At 40.5% G+C, this 23,728-nt stretch overlaps 1 protein-coding gene across 2 annotated transcripts in view; it reads right to left on the bottom strand.

The window, feature by feature from the left end:
* The window catches only part of LOC106068474 (TWiK family of potassium channels protein 18-like), a 114,371-nt gene that overhangs the window by 62,802 nt on the left and 27,841 nt on the right, over positions 1-23,728 (bottom strand). For both annotated transcript variants that reach the window (XM_013227852.2, XM_013227845.2), the window contains exon 2: positions 191-1,500. In XM_013227852.2, the coding sequence (XP_013083306.2) occupies positions 191-817 (627 nt within the window). In that variant the 5' untranslated portion in view covers positions 818-1,500. The remainder of the gene's footprint in view (positions 1-190; positions 1,501-23,728) is intronic.

Below are 23,728 nucleotides of genomic sequence, written 5' to 3'. Positions count from 1 at the left end.
TAGGAATTTTCCATAATTTGGGGGCCCGGGGGGTTGACCTCTTTGGGGGGGCCCTGCCTTTTGCGTAATATTTAATATTTAGTGTAAAAAAAAACACTCGTTTGGGGGCCCGCCGCAAATGTGTTTTAACTTGTTATCTTTCTCTAAAAGTCTGGTATCTATCTTTCAATGTGTCACCCTCCTATCTTACCTTCATAACACTGTACGATCTTGTGTTCAATACATTAATCCTCTCTTTCATCTCATCTGTAGCCTCCAGGTACTGAAACAAAAAGCCTCCCATGATAGAGTATCCCACCACGAGAGAACACAGTCCAATGTGGGAAAATATGAAGGCGGCTAGCTTCCTGCAGCAGTGCTTGCAACGGGACTTCCTCGGCCCCGAGGAGCTGCTCGTCTTCTGAAACTCTCCTTTCGTTGCTCGTTTTTTGTTTTTCCAACAACAGCAGCCGCAGCAGCCGGAAGACTTGTCACGTGACGAGTGGTTGCTGAGCGAGGCGATGTGCGTGGCGTCGTCGTCGGCGTCGATGATGCTGTCGCAGTCTTTGGAGGCGCCACCGCCGTCGGGGCAGCAGCAGGAAGAGAAGCAGCAACTGCTGCAGCCTTTCTTGGGCTTCTTGGCCGACGGTATCCTGGCAGTCTCGTCCTCCTGGTGCAGTTTGTTCTGCTGCTCGAGCTCCTTGTGACGAAGCTTCTCCTGCTCCTGCTGCTGCAGAGGTTTGTGCTTGGCAGTTGTTCTTTCTTTTCGCTTCACGGGTTTTTGTAACCTCGGAGCCGCGACTGGCGGAGTCTGAACACCCCCGTTTGGATTCGACATGACGGAGCTTAAATCCAACAGCGCTCAAAATTTAATAATACTGAAATTGTGATCACCCAACTTTATGAACAAATTTCCATCTTGATAAGGTCATCGATTTCTGTGCTAAGAACTGACCGTGCACTTGGAATGCACTTGAAAGAACACGTTAGTGATTCGTTGCTATCCTATGAATAGAATATATTCTGCTGAATAGGGATGCTCGTTGATAGATGCCCTAGGGCAGACAGGGCATATTTGTTTCGCTGTAAGCCGACGGACTCGTAAAAACATAGCACTGAGTTGATGAGGGTCAAACGGAAAGTAAGATCACTAACCAACATAAAATTACAAGAATTCGTATTCTTTGTTCAAACACTAGATCCCACAGGATACCAGAGAGTCCAAAACTGTCGTTCATATAGACTTCGTTATATAAAATTCATATAGGCTCCATTGGGCGAGATCAACGCAATTTCTCTCTAATGATGCTAGCGTCTGCGTGTGTAAAAATGAGACACTGTAGCACAAAGATGTCTGTACATCTCCCTGGAGACAGATGTCTTGGAAGACATGACATCAGCGCATGTCTCTAGGTAAGCTGTTACGGAGCTCTGAGCTCTGAGCTATAAGCTCTCTGTATAGAAAGCACTGCAGAGTACACATAAGTCAATCATATTTACGAACTGCATATAATTTATATTCTGAAAAAAAGAAGAAATTTTGTTATTTAAAGTCTTATAATACTGTCATTAATAAAATAATGCAAATGAAATTTTTAAAAGTCGTACTTTCGTTCACTATTAACATAAAATAACATTATGAGTTTGTGTTCATTGTTTGTACGTTTTTTTTTTTTGCTTTTTTTTTTATGTTTTGTAGCTGATGAAGGCTTCGTGGCACAAAAGCAGGGTTATCTATATCCATGTTTACTGTGTTACTTCAAACAGTGCAGGGTTATCTATATCCATGTTTACTGTGTTACTTCAAACAGTGGCGTAGCTAGGGTGGTAGAGAGGGAGGAGGGAGAATTTGAAAATCCCCCCCCCGACCCCACTTAAGGGGGGGGGGGCATATAAGTGTTTTCTTAAATATTAAATATTAATATATTGATGAAAATGAAGGGGCCCCCCAAAGAGGTCAAGCTCCCCGGGTCCCCAAATGATGTCAAATTCTTAGCTTAGTCTAGTCATACATATTAATCAGAGACTTTAAAACTCTAAGTCGTTGATTTTCCTGGCTAATTCAGGCCACCCATTTCATGCTCTAACGGCACTAGGGAAGAAGGAGCGCTTGCACACATTTGTCCTAGCATATGGAATAAGAAATGTGCCTTTGTCTTTGTGTCTTTCTGAGTCTCCTGGAGTCGAAGTGTGTGGATACAAGTATCGTTGAAGACAGATACGTATCTGATACCGCTCTCGGCTTACTTGACTCGGACCCCGTGTGTGCCTCTAAACCGTTTTTTTTTTGGTTGTTTTTTTTTACTGCAAATGAAGTGCTGAACAAAAAGGAAGTCTTTCACCAGAGGGAGAGAGAGAAGGAAAGTGAAACAGAGAGTGAGAGAGAGGGGGTAATAGAGAGAGAGGAAGAGAAAGAGAGGGAAAGAGAGGGAAAGAGAAAGAGAGTGAAATAGAAAGAGGGGGAATGAGAAAGAGAAGGAAAGAGAGGTAAAGAGAAAGGGAGGTAAAGAGAGAGAGGGGGAAAGAGAAAGAGAGTGAAAGAGAAAGAGAGGGAAAGAGAGAGAGAAAGAGAAAGAGAGGGAAAGAGAAAGAAAGAGAGGGAAAGAGAAAGAGAGGGAAAGAGAAAGAGAGGGAAAGAGAAAGAGAGGGAAAGAGAGAGAGAAAGAGAAAGAGAGGGAAAGAGAAAGAAAGAGAGGGAAAGAGAAAGAAAGAGAGGGAAAGAGAAAGAGAGGGAAAGAGATGGAAAGAGAAAGAGAGGGAAAGAGAAGGAAAGAGAAAGAAAGAGAGGGAAAGAGAAAGAGAGGGAAAGAGAGAGAAAGAAAGAGAAAGAAAGAGAGGGAAAGAGAAAGAGAGGGAAAGAGAGAGAAAGAGAAAGAAAGAGAGGGAAAGAGAAAGAAAGAGAGAGAGAAGTAAGGAAGAGCTACATAAAGGGAGGCAGAAAGAGGGAGAGACAGAGAGAGGAAGGAGAGTTAAAAGAGTGGGAGGGAGAGAGAAAGAAGAAGAGAAAGAGGTAACTCCCTACTTAGACTATTTGAAATTTACATCGGCCCCACGCAATTAATTTTAATAGAATTTATGATCCGTCTCTCGTTTCATTAATAAATGAAAATAAATGATAACATTAATTACTTTGTGCGCGACATAAACACCCAAATGTCTATCGGATAGACGTCCCAAGTGTTTACTAACAGAGTTATTTCCCTGGATGCCTGACGAAAAATGTTATAACTACTAATGACTAATGATGATAATTTGAACCAAAATTGAAACTTGATTCGATCAAAATTCTGTTCAAAGCTGGAAAGATCATGTTCGTTCGTTCTCCAATTAACATCAACATTCGATTACTAGATTTTTTTACATAAAAAAAAAAGTCTGTGTCTTATTTGTTACTGTGTAACCATGGAAACCAAAATCATGAAATGTAACAATCGTGATTAGTCCACCATCAAACTAGACTTAAGCACACGTCAATCAAACCACACAGCTTGCTTAACTCCAAATGCGTAGGTCACTAATAACTCATTAATATGCACTGGGCTTCATCGGCTGTGGTGACACTGGTGTGGATGGATGATGATCAGGGGGCGGACTGGGTGTCGAAATCGGCCCGGGCGTTTCTATACAATCCGGCCCATAACTTGTATATCATATGTTGGGCATCCAGTTCTAAGCCTACCTGTCCTCAAAGTCATTATGTCAAGTTTGATAATGTATCGATATGCATGCAAACTCTAAATCTCTATATAATTATAGGCTTTATGTTGCCTTTTTAATTGCTAAATGTGTAGGTCCTAAAAGGATGAAGCCTATTAGTAGCACTATCTACGGAAAACGTATTAGATTCAAATAGTAGTACACTGCAGAGTCTGTGAAAGATTTTTTTTAAACACAACGCTCAGAGGGCCCTTTTTTATAAAGCCTTTAACAATTTGATGCGTGCCATAGTGGCATCTAATGCGGCCCTTTCGTGGCCCAACCAGCCCATTTGTGAACCGGCCCACGGAAATAGCCAGAAGGCCCTTATACCCAGTCCGTCTCTGATGATGATGGATAATTATGTGGCAGCCTACGTACACTGCGGTGGCTGAGTGGTTAGGCGCTGGGGGGTCAAGGGTTCGAATCGCAATGAAGACCGGGATTTTGAATTTCAGGATTTTTTTTTAGGGCGCCCCTGAGTCCACCCATCTCTAACGATAGTTGGGGAAAGGGCTAGGGTTGGTCATTGTGCTAACCACATGAAACCCTATACGTAAACAGCCAAAGAAACAGATGACCTTAACATCATCTGTCCTATTGATCGCATGGTATGAAAGGGAACTATGAATAATTATGTAAAATTTCAACTTGATCTTAGAATGGGAAGTGTGAGAAAAAAACGTGTTAAAACGTAATAAGGAGACTAAATCCATATATATATATACACACATCTCTCATTACGTAGTATCTATTTCGCTTTTTTTCAAAATCAAACAAAATAATTAATCACCAACAATTAAGTAACTAATAATTTAACTTTTTTTTATTCATGTCTTGTCAGATTCAATAATTAATCGTGCAAAGTTTTAACTTGTTCCGAGAATGAGAAATGGGAGAAAAAACATGTTCAAACTTTTTACCAGACAGACAGACAAACAGACGGACATAGTGAGTTGATACAAGATTTGCACGAAATAGAATGAGAAATTATAGAACACCGTCATCTTATAAAGGAAGAATTGAATATTGTAAAAAACTTTCTATTTTGTTTCCTTGTTTGAATGAGTTCAATCCGATAGAAACGATGGTACAATAAGGACTCGAGCTAGATACCATTACCCAATTCAATATAAAGATCCATCTGTTAGAATTACCTTCCAGAATGTCAGGACCTACTCACGCACTGTAGCATCACGAGTCAATACTCAATCTTAATCTTCACATTACTCTCTGTCTTAGTGGCTTCTCAAACCGTGGCACGCGGTGCTCTGGGGGTACGTGGGTCAGAGTTTGTTCATCGGTGAATATAGGCCTGCTGATTGATTAGCAGATGTAAACATTCTTATAGGCTTGCGAGTCTTGGACGCTGACTGCAGAGCTATAGAGAAGGATCCTAGCAATGGAACTGGGATGTCACAGAATCAGCAAGGTATCACAAACGAAGAGATTTGAGACAGGGTTACTAGAGCGTTTGGACCCCACGATGACCTGGTATCTATTGTAAAAAAAAAAAACGCAAACAAAACTCTATGGCCATATTACAAGGTCTTCAGGGCTTGTAAAGACCTTCCTACAGGGAAAAGTACCAGGGAAAAAAAAAGGCGGATAGAGAAAGCGATGGGAAGACAACATAAAAGAATGGATGTGCCTGCCACGGCAAAAGACAGAGAGGAATGGAGAAAGACATGTAGGGGGTCACCAGCAGGAAATGTTTGAGAAACACTGCCATAATGTGATTTATTTTAAATCATTGTATAAAAGACTTGTACTTAGGATTATTTATTTTATATCGATTCAAGAAAAAAATTCAGCGCTGAGTTGCTTCATTTTGTTCTAGTGGTCTGTTGGCTAAATGTGTTGGCAAATCCGAATCCACATATGTCAGATGATTGTGAATACAATGCACATCTTTCCAAGATACAATTGTAATATCCATTATTAAAGTTTACGAAACGTTGAAAAAGGTTCATTGTCAATATGGCTGTTGTGTTTCGAGTCACTTTATTCTGCATTTAATGGTCCATGTCGGTTGTTTTAGGAATAAATTTAAAAAATACGACATTACAGGTACAGAAGGAGTAGACGATTAGGGTCATAGAATTCTGAAAAGACACGAATATAATGCAGAAAGAAAAATTCAAAAAATTGCTCTTGAAAAGAAAACAATAATAGATGCAACGCATTAAAGAATGCATGTTTTTTGAAAAGCAGCCTTAGCAATCCTTGATAGAACGAATTATTATCGGCAATGTATCGCTTTTAAAGGATCCACAAATAGTTTAGTTGACACATAGACAAAAAGCGTATTTGTATCAAGTAATACAGACAATTTCATAATCTGAGTGAAATAGAACATTAAATCCTTGATATTGTAGAAGCACTTAAATACTTTCACATAACATTAGATTCTACAACAGCTATATCTCAACAGAACAAATTAAATTAGTATTGCTTCTGTTTCTTATACACCTCATGTTGCAACACATGAACATTTTCTGGTTTACTGATTGAAGGACTCTGTGAAGTCGCAAAGGACAAAAGAAAAGTTAAAATTGGAAATACAACATCTAGGACGACACTAGGAATACAACAACAGTGAGAATATGAAAGAAAAAAAAAAGGAATGATCCACAAAAATGAATTTAAATCCACTAGCGCTTTTGGTACAGTATCCAGCTCAGTCCTAAAACATTATTTAGGGAAAGGAAAGGCATTTTTAAAATTTCGCACGCAGGCGGCCCAACTCTCGCTGCTGCCCTGGTTGATGATATCCCTCTCTCTCTCCTTTTTCTCTCTCTTCCCTCTCTCTCCCTCTCTCTCCCTCTCTCTCTCTCTTTCCCCCTTTTCTTTCCCTCTCTCTCTCCCTCTCTCTCTTTCCACCTCTTTCTCACTCTCTCTCACCCTCTCTCTCTCTCCTCTCTCTCTCCTCTCTCTCTCTCTCCCTCTCTCTCTTTCCCTCTCTCTCTCCCCCTCTCTCTCCCCCTCTCCCTCTCTCTCCCCCTCTCTCTCTCCCTCTCTCTCTTTTTTTTTTCTCTCCCTCCCCTCACCTCCTTACCTCCTCCCTCACCTCACCTCCCTCCTCTCTCTAGTGCAATGGCTGCTAATTGTGTAATTTTTTTAATGGACCTCTAAATATTTTTGTATGGGTGGTACCGTTTAAAATCTACAGCTATTTATACAATTCTTATTCGGGTCCTGTCTGCTGTCCCTCGAAGTAAAGCCGTTATCCAGGGCGTCATGTGGCCAGCACAACGACCAACCGCCTTTAAACTTCTCAAACTTATGGCAAGTAGCCATTACAGATGGATCTCCGAAAATCCCAAAGTTCGAAATCCTACCCGTCACCGAGGTTTGAACTGGAGACGCTTGACCACAGTATATCTACACATGAAAACTGGGGGGGGGGGAGTCCAAGCGAAAGAAAATAATATATCTTAGGAAGCTATTGCGCAATAAGATAAAGTTTTTAAAATAATTTATTGAACTTCTGTTTGTTTAGTAAGGTAATGCTAATGCTGGTTATTATGAAGTGTGTGACATCCTATACGCTGAGCTTGCAGAGGGAGCCAGACCCAAGGGCCGCCCAAGACTAACCCACAGAGATGTCTGCAAGCGAGACATGAGAGCCACGGGCATCGACCAAAGTATGTGGGAGGAGATAGCCCAAGACCGGACAGCTGGTACGAACTTCACCGAGTCCAAAAGAAACGAAGCTGCGTCAGCCAAGGGAAAGAAAAAGAAAGCTGCCCTGTCAACTAGCCCTATGTCAGATGCATATACATGCACGAACTGTGGCAAACTGTGCCGCTCCAGAATTGGCTTGATCAGTCTCTCCAGATTTTGCCCCATGTCAATCGTAACCAAAGCCAGTAACTCATCAGGGCGCATCCATTGTCTTCCTAGACAGAAGGAGCCGTATGTATATGTATGAGCGTGTTTCTATTGGCTGACTAAATTCTGATGTAATTAGACGATTTAATAAATCGGACTGGATGAATGATGAAACTTATTTGAAATGAAAGAGGGAGCTGGAGTTGAAGAGGTGTGTTTTTTTGTTGTTGTTGTTTGTTGCAGTTTTAAATTGAGTTTAATTTTGCTTTAATTGCTCAACATTTTGTGTTTCTAGATGCATCTACATTGACGTTAAAGTTGTAGAGATACTGTCAATAAAAGTAAAAGTAAAAAAAAAAGTTTCCCCTTTCAAACCTTGCGATCTATGGGGCAGATGATATAAAGGTCATCTGTTTCTGTGGCTTACGGTTAATGAGGGTGTCATCTGGCCAGCACAACGACCAGCCGCCTTTACTTTTACCCAAATAATGTCTGGCACCCATTACAGCTGGGTGGACCTAGAGGCGCCCAAAATACCGAAATTAAAAATCACAGTCTTCGCCAGAATTCGAACCCGGTACCCACGGTCCGGAAGCGCTTTACCGTACCGACCTCCTCAACAAAAGCTAAATCAAAGCTTAGTATTTGAAAAAAAAATAGACCTACAACAATTTAGTGAAACTAGCTGTGAGGGTTACACTACCTTTCACAGTCCGTGTAACCTCACTGAGGAAGAAGCAAACTTTTTAAAGGAGATTTTAAACCGCTGAAACTGTGCACGAAGACATGTCAACTATTTGCCATGAAAACTTAATTCTACATAGGTCATTGTAAAGCCAACTGGCAACATAATGTCAGTTAGACAAATGATGAATAAAAATTTCTGACTGAAATCTTTTACCACTTTTGTAAAGATACCAACGTATTTGCTCCATAAGGATTAGCTTTATACCCAATACAACTGAAATGCCACTCTTGATTGAAAAGCAAGCACTGTCCTCTGAGGCTTCAACTCTTTATTGAAAAGAGCTGTCCTCTGAGGCTTTTACTCTTTATTGAAAAGGAGAGCTGACCTCTGAGGCTAGCAAACGAAAATCTCTGGATTTAGTAAGAATGTGCTTGACATTTCTTCTATTAAGTTAAGAACAGTTTAATGGTTGCATTGGACATTCGCCACACGTACTATTTCAGAGAACAAATCCAGAGATAACCAACAAGGTTACTCTTAAAGAAAGATAATTTAACTTTGATAAAAATCGATTTTCTGCACACCACCCGAGTCCGACATTTGAACAAATTCTACAGTCCAGCGATGGTCACACGACGATGTCCATACCTGGGCCTTGATGCGATGCTATCCACCATACCTGGGCCGTGATGTGATGCTTTCCACCATACCTGGGCCGTGATGCAATGCTTTCCACCATACCTGGGCCGTGATGTGATGCTTTCCACCATAACTGGGCCGTGATGCAATGCTTTCTACCATACCTGGTCCGCGATGCAATGCTTTCCACCATACCTGAGCCGTGATGTGATGCTTTCCACCATACCTGGGCCGTGATGCAATGCTTTCCACCATACCTGGGCCGTGATGCAATGCTTTCCACCATACCTGGGCCGTGATTTGTTGTCATGCGACCCAAAACAAATGTCTTGGAAAAGTTTATGGCCCAGGCCGAAAACAAAATTGATGCCGTAGCCTATTTAAATGGCATCACCACCCCAGCTTTGATCGGATTCTCTATCCTATATATCTATGTGTAAATAACACTCTAATGCAAGTCTCAAATTAGAATATTATTCAGCCGGAGCCGGATACGGTCGGATAGTAAATAAGATATTTGGCAGGAGTCAAAGCTGGATACCGTTCCTACATTTTGTTTGAGCCAGCCAGGAAAATCATTGACTTGGCAGAATTTAAGTCATTGATTAGAATGCATGATTATATTAATATAGGAAGACGCGTACGATGTAATCATCTTCTTTTTTTCAGGTAACGTCTATATTTGATATGATGAGATAAGACAGACTAGTTAGTACCTATATATACTGAACATTTTGCGTAACTTCTTTATAGCAGATCTGCGATCTATTTTTAGTTTGCTTTTTTTTTCACCTTATTGTTTTAAAACTCTATTACTCATTGATGACTTAAAGTGGAGCAGGATTGATTAACAGATACTACAAGCTAATCTGTGTAACTTGTTTGTCGACGTACAATATATACATTTAATAATGTATGGTTGTATAGTGTACTAATTTTGAATGGTTTTACAGGCAAGGAGCAGTCTGTGTTGTGCTGGCCACATGTCACCCTCGTTACCGTGGGCCACAGAAGCAGGTGACCTTAACATAATCTGTCACATGAATCGCAAGGTCTGAAAAAGGTACTTTATTTACTCTAAGTAGATGTTTTCGCTGTTTCCAGCCTTGGGTATTGTCTACTACATCAGTGGCATTTTTGAGCTACTTATAACAATATTTTTCATTATGCTACTTTTATAGTGAGCACAAAAGCAATCCAGGTCAAAAGATATAAGAAAAATTTAATTTTACTTTATTGATATATCAAATAAACTTGTATTAAAACAGGTCAACGTTTGAAATGTTTTCTTTGGGAGAGGGATAAAACTCAAACCTCACTGGCCACGGTAGTATATGTTCTACTTGTGCGGAAGTTGACACTCCTAGATTCCTCTTTAGATGACTCGACACCCAAGCAAGCCGTGCATCATTTAAAATAAAAATAAAACAAAAAAAAATACTTTAAAAAAAAAGTCATGTAATTCAGCGTATACCCCACCCCCACTTCAGTCAAGTACTATTTCTTTCCCTTGTTTGAGATACCAAAACAAAGTAATTTATTACCAATAGTTAATTAACTAATTATTATTTTTAAACTGAGGCATGAGCTGTCAGTTAAAAGTGATAATTTTGCAAAATTTCAGCTTGATCCGAGACTGGGTGTCGGAGAAATAACGTGTTCAAACTTTTGGCCAGCTAGACAGACACACAGACAGACAGAGTGAATTGTTATAAACTTTGTAGTTTAGGACATATAAATATGGTGTTTGTCTTTTGCTGCCATATTGAATAAAAAAATCTCATTCGCACAACTAATGTCACGGATTTGGTTTAATCTGTTTGCATACATTACAATTTTTTTTCTATTTAAATACCTGAGCACTGCTCATCGATCAGTTCGATTACATTCAAACAAACATCACGACTAAATCAATAATTAGCGTCAAGATCAATCGAGATTGGTTTGTGTCAGCGAGAAGCTTTGTGTAACAGCTTCTTTCCAGCTTTAGCGCTTTGACATGTGCGTGGGGACATTGTGTGTGGGGACATTGTGTGGGACGCATGTTTGGGGACATTGTATGGGGGACATGTGCGTTAGACATGTGTGTGGGGACATTGTGGGGGGACATATGCGTTAGACATGTGTGTGGGGACATTGTGGGGGGCATATGCGTTAGACATGTGTGTGTGGAAATAGTGGGGGGATATTAGCGTTAGACATGTGTGTGGGGACATTGTGGGGGGGGGACATATGCGTTAGACATGTGTGTGGGGACATTGTGGGGGGGCATATGCGTTAGACATGTGTGTGAGGAAATTGTGTGGGGGATATTAGCGTTAGACATGTGTGTGGGGACATTGTGGGGGGACATATGGGTGAGACATGTGTGTGGGACATATGCGTTAGACATGTGTGTGGGACATATGCGTTAGACATGTGTGTGGGGACATTGTGGGGGGACATATGCGTTAGACATGTGTGTGGGACATATGCGTTAGACGTGTGCGGGGACATTATGTTGGGGACATATGCGTTAGACATGTGTGTGGAGACAAGTCTTGGAGGCGTGTGTGGAGACATGTCTTGGAGACATGTGTATGGAGACATTGTGTGGGGGACATATGTGTAAGACGTGTGTGGGATATGAGTGTGAACAGGCGTGTGGGGACATGTGTGTGGGGACAAGTCTTGGAGATATGTGTGTGGGGACAGTGTGTGGGGACGTGTGTGTATTTGTGTGTAGACGCGTGTGGGAACGAAGTAATGTGACTACACGTAGTTGGTCTAATTTAAGAGAGATGTATATATCTGTGCTTACTGTTCGACTGATTCAGTAGGCAGGGCACGTATCACGTAAGTGTTATCAATATGCTACAGGCAATCCTAATTTTGGAAAACTTAAAGAGGAGGAGGACGGCGCTACAGAAAAGTTCTCCCCCCCCCCCCACCACCACCACCAACACTCCCAGGAAAGGCTTCAAAGACAATCTACAGCGTCATCTTGCCTTAACTGGCATAGAGAACACCTGACGAAACATTACTTCCGTAAGACTCAAACTGGAAATTTCTTACATAGAGACAGACCTAAAGGAAATCTACTGCCGAAGACAGGCGTGAAAGGTGAAGAGAGAACTTAACTATACCACCGACAGACAACGGCTTTGTCAGTCTTGGATAGGTCAAAATATGTAGGTCAGAGCAAGGACTGCGAATCCACTTGCAACCTTGTAATGATGCAAAAATAAAAAATTTTCACGACTAATTGTTATTGTTTTATCTGTTTGGGTTTACCGTTTTAAGAAATATGTATGTTAGCTATTCTTAGCGATGGCAGCATGTTCGTGTGGTATGCGCACGTTTTTGTCGTGCGGATGGTCTCGATGGTCCCGGGTTCATACCTTGCCTACTGACTTCACCCGTCGCAGTGGCGTCACTAAGGTTGGTGTCACCCGGTACGATACGCTCGGTTTTCAGCCCCCCCCCCCCGGAAAAAAATTACATCCCCTAAAAAAACAAACAAGTATTGTTGTTGTTTTTTTCTTCATGTCGAACTATAAAACTGTAAGTTAATTAATTAATTGGTTACAGTCGAAATTGTTATTCGATTCTATTTCATGATGTCGTTGTTTTTGACAGCTTATCAAAATTGATTGCATAAATTAAAAATGTACAATTACTGAATTGAGAAATATCGAGTTGAACATTTTTTAAAGAGCTCCTTACAAAAAAGGTCTAAAATTATACTAGTGTTTCTCAGCTGCTTCCGAAAAGTCAAATCAAGCACTGAACAAGTTTACGTCCTGCGAAACATCGTTGAGCGTTGCCTGGAATATCAAGGATGTTGATCAGTTTTGATAATTTTTGTAAATTAAAAAAAAAAGTTTCATAGCGTCCATCGAAATCACTCTGGAAAATAGCAAGTGAATAAGGCATCTCACAACAATTTGTCTAGATTCAGCGACATGTCTAAAGCTAATGAAGCTGTTGTGTCACAACAGATGGTGGAATTCTTCAACATCGAGACGGATATGAGATTAATGTGTATCTTATCCTAATTCTCTTTCTTGTAGCCATTGACGCTGTCATAAAAACACATTAAACATGCTCCATTCGCGTTCCCATGACGTATTACTTTGAAATACAATTAACTCGATGTGACGGATAAAGACGCCTTCAAAGTTGTGCACTTTGGTTGCAGGTTGCCAGTACTCCAATCAACATTGGACTTACAGATCTTGAACAAATAGAAAAGTTCACCTATTTAGGAAATATTTTTTTCAAGCAATAGAGATGCATAGCATGGTGTTGTATGTCAGATTGGAAAGCAGGAGCCGTCTTCCAGAAAAAGTACGCCTATAGCAAGAGCCGTCTTCCAGAAAAAGTACGCCTATAGCAAGAGCCGTCTTCCAGAAAAAGTACGCCTATAGCAAGAGCCGTCTTCCAAAAAAAGTACGCCTATAGCAAGAGCCGTCTTCCAAAAAAAGTACGCCTATAGCAAGAGCCGTCTTCCAGAAAAAGTACGCCTATAGCAAGAGCCGTCTTCCAGAAAAAGTACGCCTATAGCAAGAGCCGTCTTCCAGAAAAAGTACGCCTATAGCAAGAGCCGTCTTCCAAAAAAAGTACGCCTATAGCAAGAGCCGTCTTCCAGAAAAAGTACGCCTATAGCAAGAGCCGTCTTCCAGAAAAAGTACGCCTATAGCAAGAGCCGTCTTCCAAAAAAAGTACGCCTATAGCAAGAGCCGTCTTCCAAAAAAAGTACGCCTATAGCAAGAGCCGTCTTCCAAAAAAAGTACGCCTATAGCAAGAGCCGTCTTCCAGAAAAAGTACGCCTATAGCAAGAGCCGTCTTCCAGAAAAAGTACGCCTATAGCAAGAGCCGTCTTCCAAAAAAAGTACGCCTATAGCAAGAGCCGTCTTCCAAAAAAAGTACGCCTATAGCAAGAGCCGTCTTCCAAAAAAAGTACGCCTATAGCAAGAGCCGTCTTCCAAAAAAAGTACGCCTATAGCAAGAGCCGTCTTCCAAAAAAAGTACGCCTATAGCAAGAGCCGTCTTCCAGAAAAAGTACGCCTATAGCAAGAGCCGTCTTCCAGAAAAAGTACGCCTATAGCAAGAGCCGTCTTCCAGAAAAAGTACGCCTATAGCAAGAGCCGTCTTCCAAAAAAAGTACGCCTATAGCAAGAGCCGTCTTCCAAAAAAAGTACGCCTATAGCAAGAGCCGTCTTCCAAAAAAAGTACTCCTATAGCAAGAGCCGTCTTCCAGAAAAAGTACGCCTATAGCAAGAGCCGTCTTCCAGAAAAAGTACGCCTATAGCAAGAGCCGTCTTCCAGAAAAAGTACGCCTATAGCTGGAGCCGTCTTCCAAAAAAAGTACGCCTATAGCAAGAGCCGTCTTTCAGAAAAAGTACGCCTATAGCAAGAGCCGTCTTCCAGAAAAAGTACGCCTATAGCAAGAGCCGTCTTCCAGAAAAAGTACGCCTATAGCTGGAGCCGTCTTCCAAAAAAAGTACGCCTATAGCTGGAGCCGTCTTCCAAAAAAAGTACACCTATAGCAGGAGCAGTCTTCCAAAAAAAGTACACCTATAGCAGGAGCCGTCTTCCAAAAAAAGTACACCTATAGCAGGAGCAGTCTTCCAAAAAAAGTACACCTATAGCAGGAGCCGTCTTCCAAAAAAAGTACACCTATAGCAGGAGCCGTCTTCCAAAAAAAGTACACCTATAGCAGGAGCAGTCTTCCAAAAAAAGTACGCCTATAGCAGGAGGCGTCTTCCAAAAAAGTACGCCGATAGCAGGAGCCGTCTTCCAAAAAAGTACGCCTATCTGAACAAATAAATCAATTAGCCTGGAGATTAAAATTGGGTTGCGCACTTAATTAGACTGACGTTGAACATACATTTTATAGTGACGATATAGACTTTGGGTTAGCGATTAGAATAGACTTTTATTTTAATCAGTTACTGCTAGACTCTTGAGGGGATACACATCGTTATTAGTGACAGACTAGGCTGTGGCCCATTCTGTATTTAACGTTTGTTTGAAGTTCACCTTGAGTCAACTTGGTCATTGAGTCAGTGTTCCTGTTAGTACCTTATCTATATTTGTGACGGTGTGCATGCTTCAAGAACTCGCGATTGAAATACATCAAACAAGGTACGCACGCACTTAGTCTAATTAAACATCTTCTAGAAATACTTCAGCTACATTTGATATACACATGCATCCGTTACAGTGGCGACCCCGAACGCTCTAACGATCTTGCTACGACAACGGGTCCAGGCGTCTTCGTTGAGGTCCGTCGTTAGCACAGTGCATCCGTTACACTACTCAATACAATCATTGACCCAACGGCCACCTACCCTTCGAGACGTGAAAGGTTGAAAAGAGACTGAGCAGTGATGGCTGAGAAGGATCCAACGAATAACATACCGAGACAATGTTACCAATAGAGAAATATTCTGCCGCACAGGCATTTGCCGTCTCTAAGTGAAGTGGCGACTGAACGTCGATTGACATGCGTGAGACATAGAATAAGTCAAGACGCAACACGTTTACCAAAGTCAGCCTAAAGCATGAAAGCCGAAAAGAGGAAATAAAAAAAACATGGCCGTCCAAGTCTAACATGGAGTCACACTTTTTTTTAGAAGACCTGAATATCATGAGCACCAGCTGAGAAGTGGCTTTGAAAGTCGCCTCAGACTGATTTCTGTGGAGAGAGCTTGCAGTCGAATGGCGCGCGAGGGGAATATGTCTATATGTTTCTCAACATTTTAAAAAATGTTACGTTCGCTCTTCAACTGCTCAGGTAAGATGTTTGTAGGAGCGCCTTAAGCTCACTAAGAGTTGTCCGGGATAAAGCCCCCCGATCGCCAAGCGTTTTTCTACATTTCTGAGCCTCAGAAACTCTCCTGGCGTCGAGAAAGCATCATTTTTCTCATAATAGGAAGATTACAAGTCAAATAGAATTAAATTAAGAATTTTTGGGACATGTTGAATGCTAAACTGTGAGAAACATTTGAGATGGTAATTTTTATTTTTAAAAGTTGCATTTTGGAAAAGTGCATTTTCCCCACTTGGGTGTAGTGGTATTTGCTTTGAGGTGTTTTTAAAGGAAAAAAAAAGGTTCCTACAGCCCTCTTCGAAAATAAAAACCTGGCCTTGCCTGTATGTAATAAGTATGCACCATTCATCGACGAAATTCACTTGATTAAATATGTATTCCACATCCGGTCAACATTATTTACTCAATCTAACATTGTTTTGGAGGGGGGAATAGTTAAATAGGCGTGCCATTGTGTTTGAACAAGTCAACAAGAAAAAGTGCTTACTGGTCAATGATAGGAGAGGGTGTGATGTATCTGGATCGGGTTCTGGGGTATGGCCAATTATCAGTGGTCGATATCTGGAGGCCGTACTTTTGTTTCCAGGCCTAGGGATCTGATAACTGGCTATGATTACTGAATGTTTCATGGCTCAACGCCCTCCCATTAGTAAGGGATTAATATTTTAGAACGCTATAAGATGTCAACCACGAGTCTTTGTTCTTGGCCGACCATGTTATGCATTTTTTTTTCTTATTTTACCTGACCTATATAGAGCAGCCTGAATTTTTAAATAGATCATTAACACATTCGTTACTGAAGCAATTAGGACATTGTTGACTTCCAGACAGCAGACGTAATAAACTTAATTAAAGGAGCTTAAGTTGCGGTTCAAATGTCGGCCATTCGGGGCCGCTTCTGAGTTTGTGCGAAAACATAGTCTCTTTGTACTCTTGCTTTAAAAAATCATTTCAAAACTATTTAAAAGACAGCTATCCTAGGATGGGTTTGCGTGGCCTTGTGAAACACTGCACACATTCGTAATGTTCAGTACCAAAGTTATTGCCATTCAAATAATAAGGCATTGTGGTTCGGTAAGGTTGTCATTGCTGGAAGAAATTATGGATTCAAGCAGTCTACTACTTATAATGAGCTTCATGCGTCTCAAATAGACTCTGACAACCAGTACAACTGCTGGCCTTCATGTGTGGCTCAGATATTGAGTCCGGCGGAGCTATCTAGGAGAAGTGGCAAAAGCAAAAACTGGACCCCATAACCAGTTACCTTCGGCAGGAGGGGCTCCTTAACCCCAAACTTTCTACCCACCTAGGAGAAAGAAAACTCCGAATCCAAAACCTCTGCTACGTTGCAGCTATATCTAAACATAGAAAAGGCTTCGGGGGTCAACCTTGAGAAATAACAAGGAGCCGATGATTATAAGGCATCTTGCAGAATAAAGTGCTACAACCTGGCAGACGATCAATCTTACGTACTGAACTAATTGATAAACATGGCCAATTTTATTTTATAGTAAACCTTAGAGTGTCATACAGATTTCATAGGCCACATCATCGTCAAAAATCGTCGCCTCTGATTTTAGATCCTCACATCTGCGACTTCACTATGTCCTGCAGACGTCTCCAAAAAAGAGGGGGGGGGGGCACACTGTTACGGCCGTGTATTGTAATGGAGTGTGTGTGTGTTTCTATGGTTACGGCTGCAAGAGGTCAGCGATACAAGATAAGCGGCATTGTCGTCAGCGGTTTAAGGTACGAAAGACGTCTCCAGATTGCCAGAGTGACAAGACGTGTTTTGTACTGAGTTAGAGTTCATTTGAAATACCATTTTATATTGTTACTAAAAGTCTACTGCAATTATTTCCTTTTATCTCAAGTTAAATTTGTCTATATTGTAAAAAAAAATGCATACATGAGATTGTTCACAAGGAAGTTATTATTCAAGTTCTTTGAAGTTTTACAAGTTAAAATATAAACAGCGCTTTAGTTGTCTACCAGCAGTTTGGTGCTACAAGCCAACGATCGTCCCCAACGTGTGTATATTCCACAGGCCATAGTTTGTTTTATATGCTTCGAATGTTCCATCAGAATTGAGGATTATTATATCCTACCTCAAGCCTCCTGTAAGACGGAGAGGGGGTGGCTGCAGGCAGGGTTCAAACCCGGGACTATCATACGACAGTCCAGAGTGCATACCTAACCACCAGGCTGCCACCCAGTGTAGGTATCACTTCGCTAAGGAATTAACAAACAGGTTATCAATATCAACATAACACAATTTTCAGTTTTTGTTTTTAGCCATTTTTTTCCCACACGTTCCAATGTGGTCCGGAAAAAAACAAAACACTATTAAATTATGCTCCAGTGAAGGTGTAAGCTAGACCGCCTGAAACATTCTCCCTGGTCACATTTGACCCGCTGGTCCTAGTTTGACAACTACTGGAGAGTGTGCAAATGGCGTAAGGTGAAAATTGAATCATGGGACGAGAGGAAATCAAACAGCTGAGTGAACCGGAAGTAAGGTTCGGTAAGTTGGAACGATTCATATCATGGAGGTGGGAGGAGCAGTCAGTATGTTGGCAGTCCAGTGTTTCTCAAACTGTAGACGTCGCGCCGTCTAGGGCCCTGGTGACAATTAGGCGCGAAAGCGAACTTTTCACTTTTTAAAGAAAAACAAACAGAAATTGTTGCATTTGTATTGTAGTTATAAATCTATAATTTAGTATTAATGTGATGAAAAATGAGATTATTACGAATGTTTAAAAATAGTATTAAATAATTAGACATCATGTTGTCAATAGAAGGGCTTTGATTGTCTCACCAGACAGTTAGTACAACTCAATGTCGGTATATTAATCTGTAAATGCCAGACTATGTATGTGCATACAAAACAACATTTAAAAAAAAAAAATAAATATAACTTTTAGTAACAATTTAAAAACAGCTTTCAACTTCTATGAATATGTATTTTGAAACACGAAATACAACAGGATAATGTAAACAAAACACAACCTCTAAGAACCAATCACACGTCTTTCTGTCTGAGGATTGTCGTAAGTCAACTCAAGAGGAGAGATGTTTATAATGTTTGACCAATGAATCCCTTCAGCTCCTGTCAGATACATACCGAGATTAAAACTAATAACATGGCAGGAGCCGCGGTGGCTGAGTGGTCACACTCTTGGCTTTCGAACCGAAGAACCACACGGCTCTAATGGATACCTCACATTAGATGGGAAAAAGTAAATGCGGGTGGTCGTTGTGCTTGCCACTTGGCACCCTCGTTAACCGTGGGCCACAGAAACAGATGACCTAGGTCTGAAAGGGGAATTTTACTTTTAATAACACACACACACACACATTAGTTATTAGTACATCCTGGTCGAGATGCTAAGTGCGCTTGAACTTGGCTTGGCTTGGCTACCTATGAAGGGGGCTCGACACCCGATTCGGACAGAGTTGTGTTTACTGAGCGCCTGAAGGCAGCACGGAAAAACCTTCTCCTAGATACCCCCTCCCCCCACTGGTCCACAACTGAGATCGGACCAAGGCGCTCTGAGCATGCTATAAGCATGAAAGTAGCGCTATAAAAAAAGCCATAATTTATTAGGGACATTAGTTCCTCCACGCAATAATAAGATAATAATAATAATAATGTTAATGTGGGACTCAAGGCGTTGGGATTTCATGACCGACATAAACACGGAAGTTAAAATGACTAATTTTAAAAAGTTTTGAACAGATAGGTCTTAATGTTCATCTCGAATCAGAGCCGGTCTCGGTCTGATTTTACCGACTGCTCTTAATTGGGCCCCGCGCCTGGCAGGGGCCCCGCAAATTACATTTAGCATATCACTATCTAGGCATGGCTCTTGTCATAGGCTTTTTAAAGATGTAGGACTTAAAGGGTTAACCTATTTAGTGTATCGTACGATTGGCGTTACTTTACTTAAACCACTTGCGTCTATTGCTTTTATTGTTTCCTATGCATGTTGTATTACAAATGTTGATATAATGATCTAGTTAATAGTTATAGTTGTTATTGTAAAAAAAAAAATTAAAAGAGGGGCGTCGCAAAGCATCCATTAAATTTGGCCCCGCAATGTTAAGTCCGGCCCTGTCTCGACTCTAGTGAATTATATTGTTTGATCGCGATCAGTGGGGAGCGAGTTCCAAATCTTTGGTTCATGATCTGAAAAAAACCCGCAAAACGTAACTTTTGAGGTTGAAACTTTTACTATTCATAAACAGTGGTACCCTACTTAGTCAAACTAGTCTCCACTGAGAGGACCTATTTCGTTTAAAAAGACACTGGCTTAGAACTGGTAGTTTCAAAGCAAATAAATATATACACAGGGCTGGATTCAGAGTTCTGGAGATTCCGGGGCAACGAAGAAGCGAAGGCCTCTAAATATTTTCCTAATAAAATATTTTTTTCCGTCTAATTTCTCACAAATTTATAGCAGTTCAAATTATTGCTACAAAAAATGTATTATAAACTATATTACCGCGTTAATGAATAGAATTTTGCGAGATTTTGTCGTAGAAAACTCGTCGACTATTTTGCTTATTGTGGAGTACCCGGGGCAGTAGCCCAGCCTAACCTCCCAAAAACAAACCGGCCTATTCATGTAGTTACGATATATCTTTTAATAATTGTAGCCCCAACCTCAAACCCAGTGAATTGTAAATAGTGTCATACCTTAACATTTATTAGTGTGACCCTGTGTGTGTATAAGTGTGTGTTTTGTCTTACATGTTTCGGATGTTCCTTCAGAGTTGAAGATAGTTTACTTCCTAGTCCAAACCTCCCGCAGGACGACGTGGGATGAGAGCGGGCAGAGTATGAACCCGGGACCATCGATAAATCCAAACCACAGTCCAGCGCGCAAACCGCACGACCAGGCAGCCATCCTGTGTTCTTATTAGAGAAGGTTGCATGTAGGTATGAGGATATACGGACGAAACACTTGGATTTTTTCTTTATTTAGTTGTTTTTTACAAAGCTTATTTTAACTCTCTCTGTCTGGGAGGAGTATTTTAAGTTTTGTTTCTCTCTCACTTCCCTTTAGAAACTTTGCACAATTATTCATTATCGATGACAACACATGAGTCAGTGACCAAAATTAATAGTTGTAATAGATCATTTTTGTTTTATATAGAAAATTTACTAAGCTAAGCCCTGTGTAGAGAATTAGATCTTTCGCAAAAAAAATGTACACTAACAATAGACAATAAAAACTATTTTTATAAGTCATTGAATACCTCAGTGGCTAGCACGTCGGTCTTGCACCATGAAGACTGGAGACCTCGAGTATGAATTTAGATTTTGACAAGAAAAACATTAATTTGTTTTAAACAGACAATACCTTTTTTTATACAACTTATAGACCGATACGTATATGAATTTTAGATTTAAAAAAATAATGGAATATCTTCTCTCTCTCTCTCTCTCTCTCACACACACACACACACACACACACACACACACACACAAACAGACACACACACACACACACAGAGACACACACAGACACAGACACACACACACACACACACAAAGAATCCTGGTTAATCGAATGCATTGATCTACTAGACTCTATAATATTCCAATGAGCTAGTAATTTTCTTCTTAGCAATATAGATCAACTGTTAAATCTCTAGGAAAATTGCTAGAGTCGTTTTTGAGATCAGCGTCCAGGTTCATCCGCCCACCCACCCTCCACCCTGTTTCATGGTTTCATGAAGTTCTGACTTTAACAGAGGTACTGTAAAAACAACAAAACCAATTGGAAACTGTATCACAGAAAAAAACAACCTACACTTAGATATCCTCCTCTTTCAACCACTTTTTCAAAAACAAAAAAAACTAGACCACAATAGTGATTGCACCCTAACACACTGTTCTAAACAAAAACACTTTATAACACGCAAAATAAAAATAAAAATACTTAAAAAAACAACAAGGCATTGTATTAAGTGTAGTTGTATCAATTAGTTTGGATCAGTCATGTCATTAAAATTGTAATAGATCTAGACTAACAACAATAAATCTGTGATATTAGAAATGTTTTTTTTTTAAATCCATTGTTTTTGTTTAGCGCAATTTCATGCTTTTAGCGTTCTCAATACGCTATAATCCTATCTCTTGTCTGGACCAGTTGGAAAAGGGTAGAGGGGAAAAAGAAGGGGTGTCTGGGTGATCGCTTTATAAATGTATTTATAAAATAAAAAGTGAGCTAACTCGAGGGCTAAGGCCTCCTCAGCCTTTCTCAAACCTATACGGTAACCACCTTGCCAGGGCGCTGCTCAAAATATTTTTAAGTACTATTAGTTAATTAATTAACTGTTGATATTGTCTTATTGGTTCTTGTGTCGGCATGTAAAAGAAATAATTGTGCAAAATGTCAACTTGATCTGAGATTCAGTGTGGGAGAAATAACGTGTACAATCTTTTTACCAGACAGACAGACACAAGCTTTGAAAAAATGTTTCCATTCGCACAAATGTATAATTTTTAGTCAAGATTTATCTGTATCTATAATTCTCTACGTCGCCCAACCATGCGGGACACCACGCACGCACGCCGAATCTCTAACCCTCCTCCTATGATTGAACAGGCTACATATAGGGGATATTAAATATACTAACATAGAATTATTATGAAGTTTCTTGAGCCCTTGAAAACACTCATATAATAGTAGGTCTACATTTATTATCATAGTATCTAGACTCTACATCCATACCTAAATATATGTACGCCTGCAAGCAAATTAATGGATTTAGTTGATTCTTTTAATGAAATTATTACATTTAATTGTTTCCAAAATACTCTCAGTGACTATATCGACAGTGATACGCAACTTAAGACCCGCGAGTCGTGGGTAGTAAAGTTCCCCTTTTAGAAAATGTGTTCTATATGGCAGATGATGTAAAGGTCACCTGATTCCGTGGCCTACGGTTTACGAGGTTGACAACGACCAACCGCCTTTACTTTTCCCCAACTAATGTCAGGTAATTAGAGCTGGGTGGACTCAGAGGCGCCCAAGGATCCCGAAATTAAAAACCCCAGGCTTCACCAGGATTCGAACCCGGTATCCCCGGTTCAGAAGCCAAGCGCTTTACCGCTCAGCCACCGCGCCCCCTGTGGGTAATATATGTCTATTTACAATGATTCAGATGCGATTCCACTCAATGTCTCAATATAAGTTTGTTTTTTTCTTAAAGGAAGATTTTATTGTTTTTATTACATTGTGTTCCTTTGCTGGTCTAAGACTACAGCGAAATGGAAGAAAAAAAAAAGAGCTTTGGTCAGAAATGTTGCAGAAAAAAAAATCGAGTCAGGTGGTTTCTGTATGCCACCACTGGCTGATTACCTTCGTGTTTACCATTGTGAATTGTCCGCCCTTAGCTGCTTCCTCCGTCAAAAGTTTTTTTTTTTTCCTTCTTGGCTCGCGTTGGCCATCGCAGAAATAATTTTTTTTTCTGGTTCACAATTTCTTTCGGTTTGGCCACATCACCGTTTCGTACCTGGTCAAACTATTTGTGTTGTCATGGTATGTGTGGGTGCATAATTCTAGTATGTGAGAAAGAGTGAATGAGTGAGTTTTCTGGGAATTACGGGGAAAAAAAAACTGTAGTATAAATCATCATCATGATTCCTTTGAGTTCCTCTTCCTCATGGAACATAGGGCCTCAGTTAAAACACGCCACTCTCCACGGTCACAGTTTTTTTTTATGGCTTCCCAGCTCTTTCCGGTCCTCTCGGCTTCCTCTAGTACACTGCGTCGCCATGTTCTTTTTGGTCTTCCACTACTTCTTGTGCCCTGGGGGTTCCACTCTAAGGCCTGTCTAGCTCTGTTGTTGGTATCTTTTCCAAGGGTGTGACCAATCCATCTCCACTTCTTCTCTGAAAGATCTGCACCTCTATATTTTTCTGCCCAATCATAATTATTAAAAATTCGATAGTTAAAAGTTGTTGAATTGTTTGATTTGTTTTAGCATGCAATATACTTCGTGGAGGTCTCTTGATCCAGTAGGTATTAGATCGAATCCAACAGAAGACTTGGAATTTTGTA

The sequence above is a fragment of the Biomphalaria glabrata genome, chromosome 12 (assembly GCF_947242115.1).
Source record: "Biomphalaria glabrata chromosome 12, xgBioGlab47.1, whole genome shotgun sequence".
Taxonomy (NCBI): Eukaryota; Metazoa; Mollusca; class Gastropoda; family Planorbidae; genus Biomphalaria; species Biomphalaria glabrata.
The sequence above is the reverse complement of the archived record's forward strand: the minus strand, read 5'-3'. Positions and strand labels throughout refer to the sequence as shown.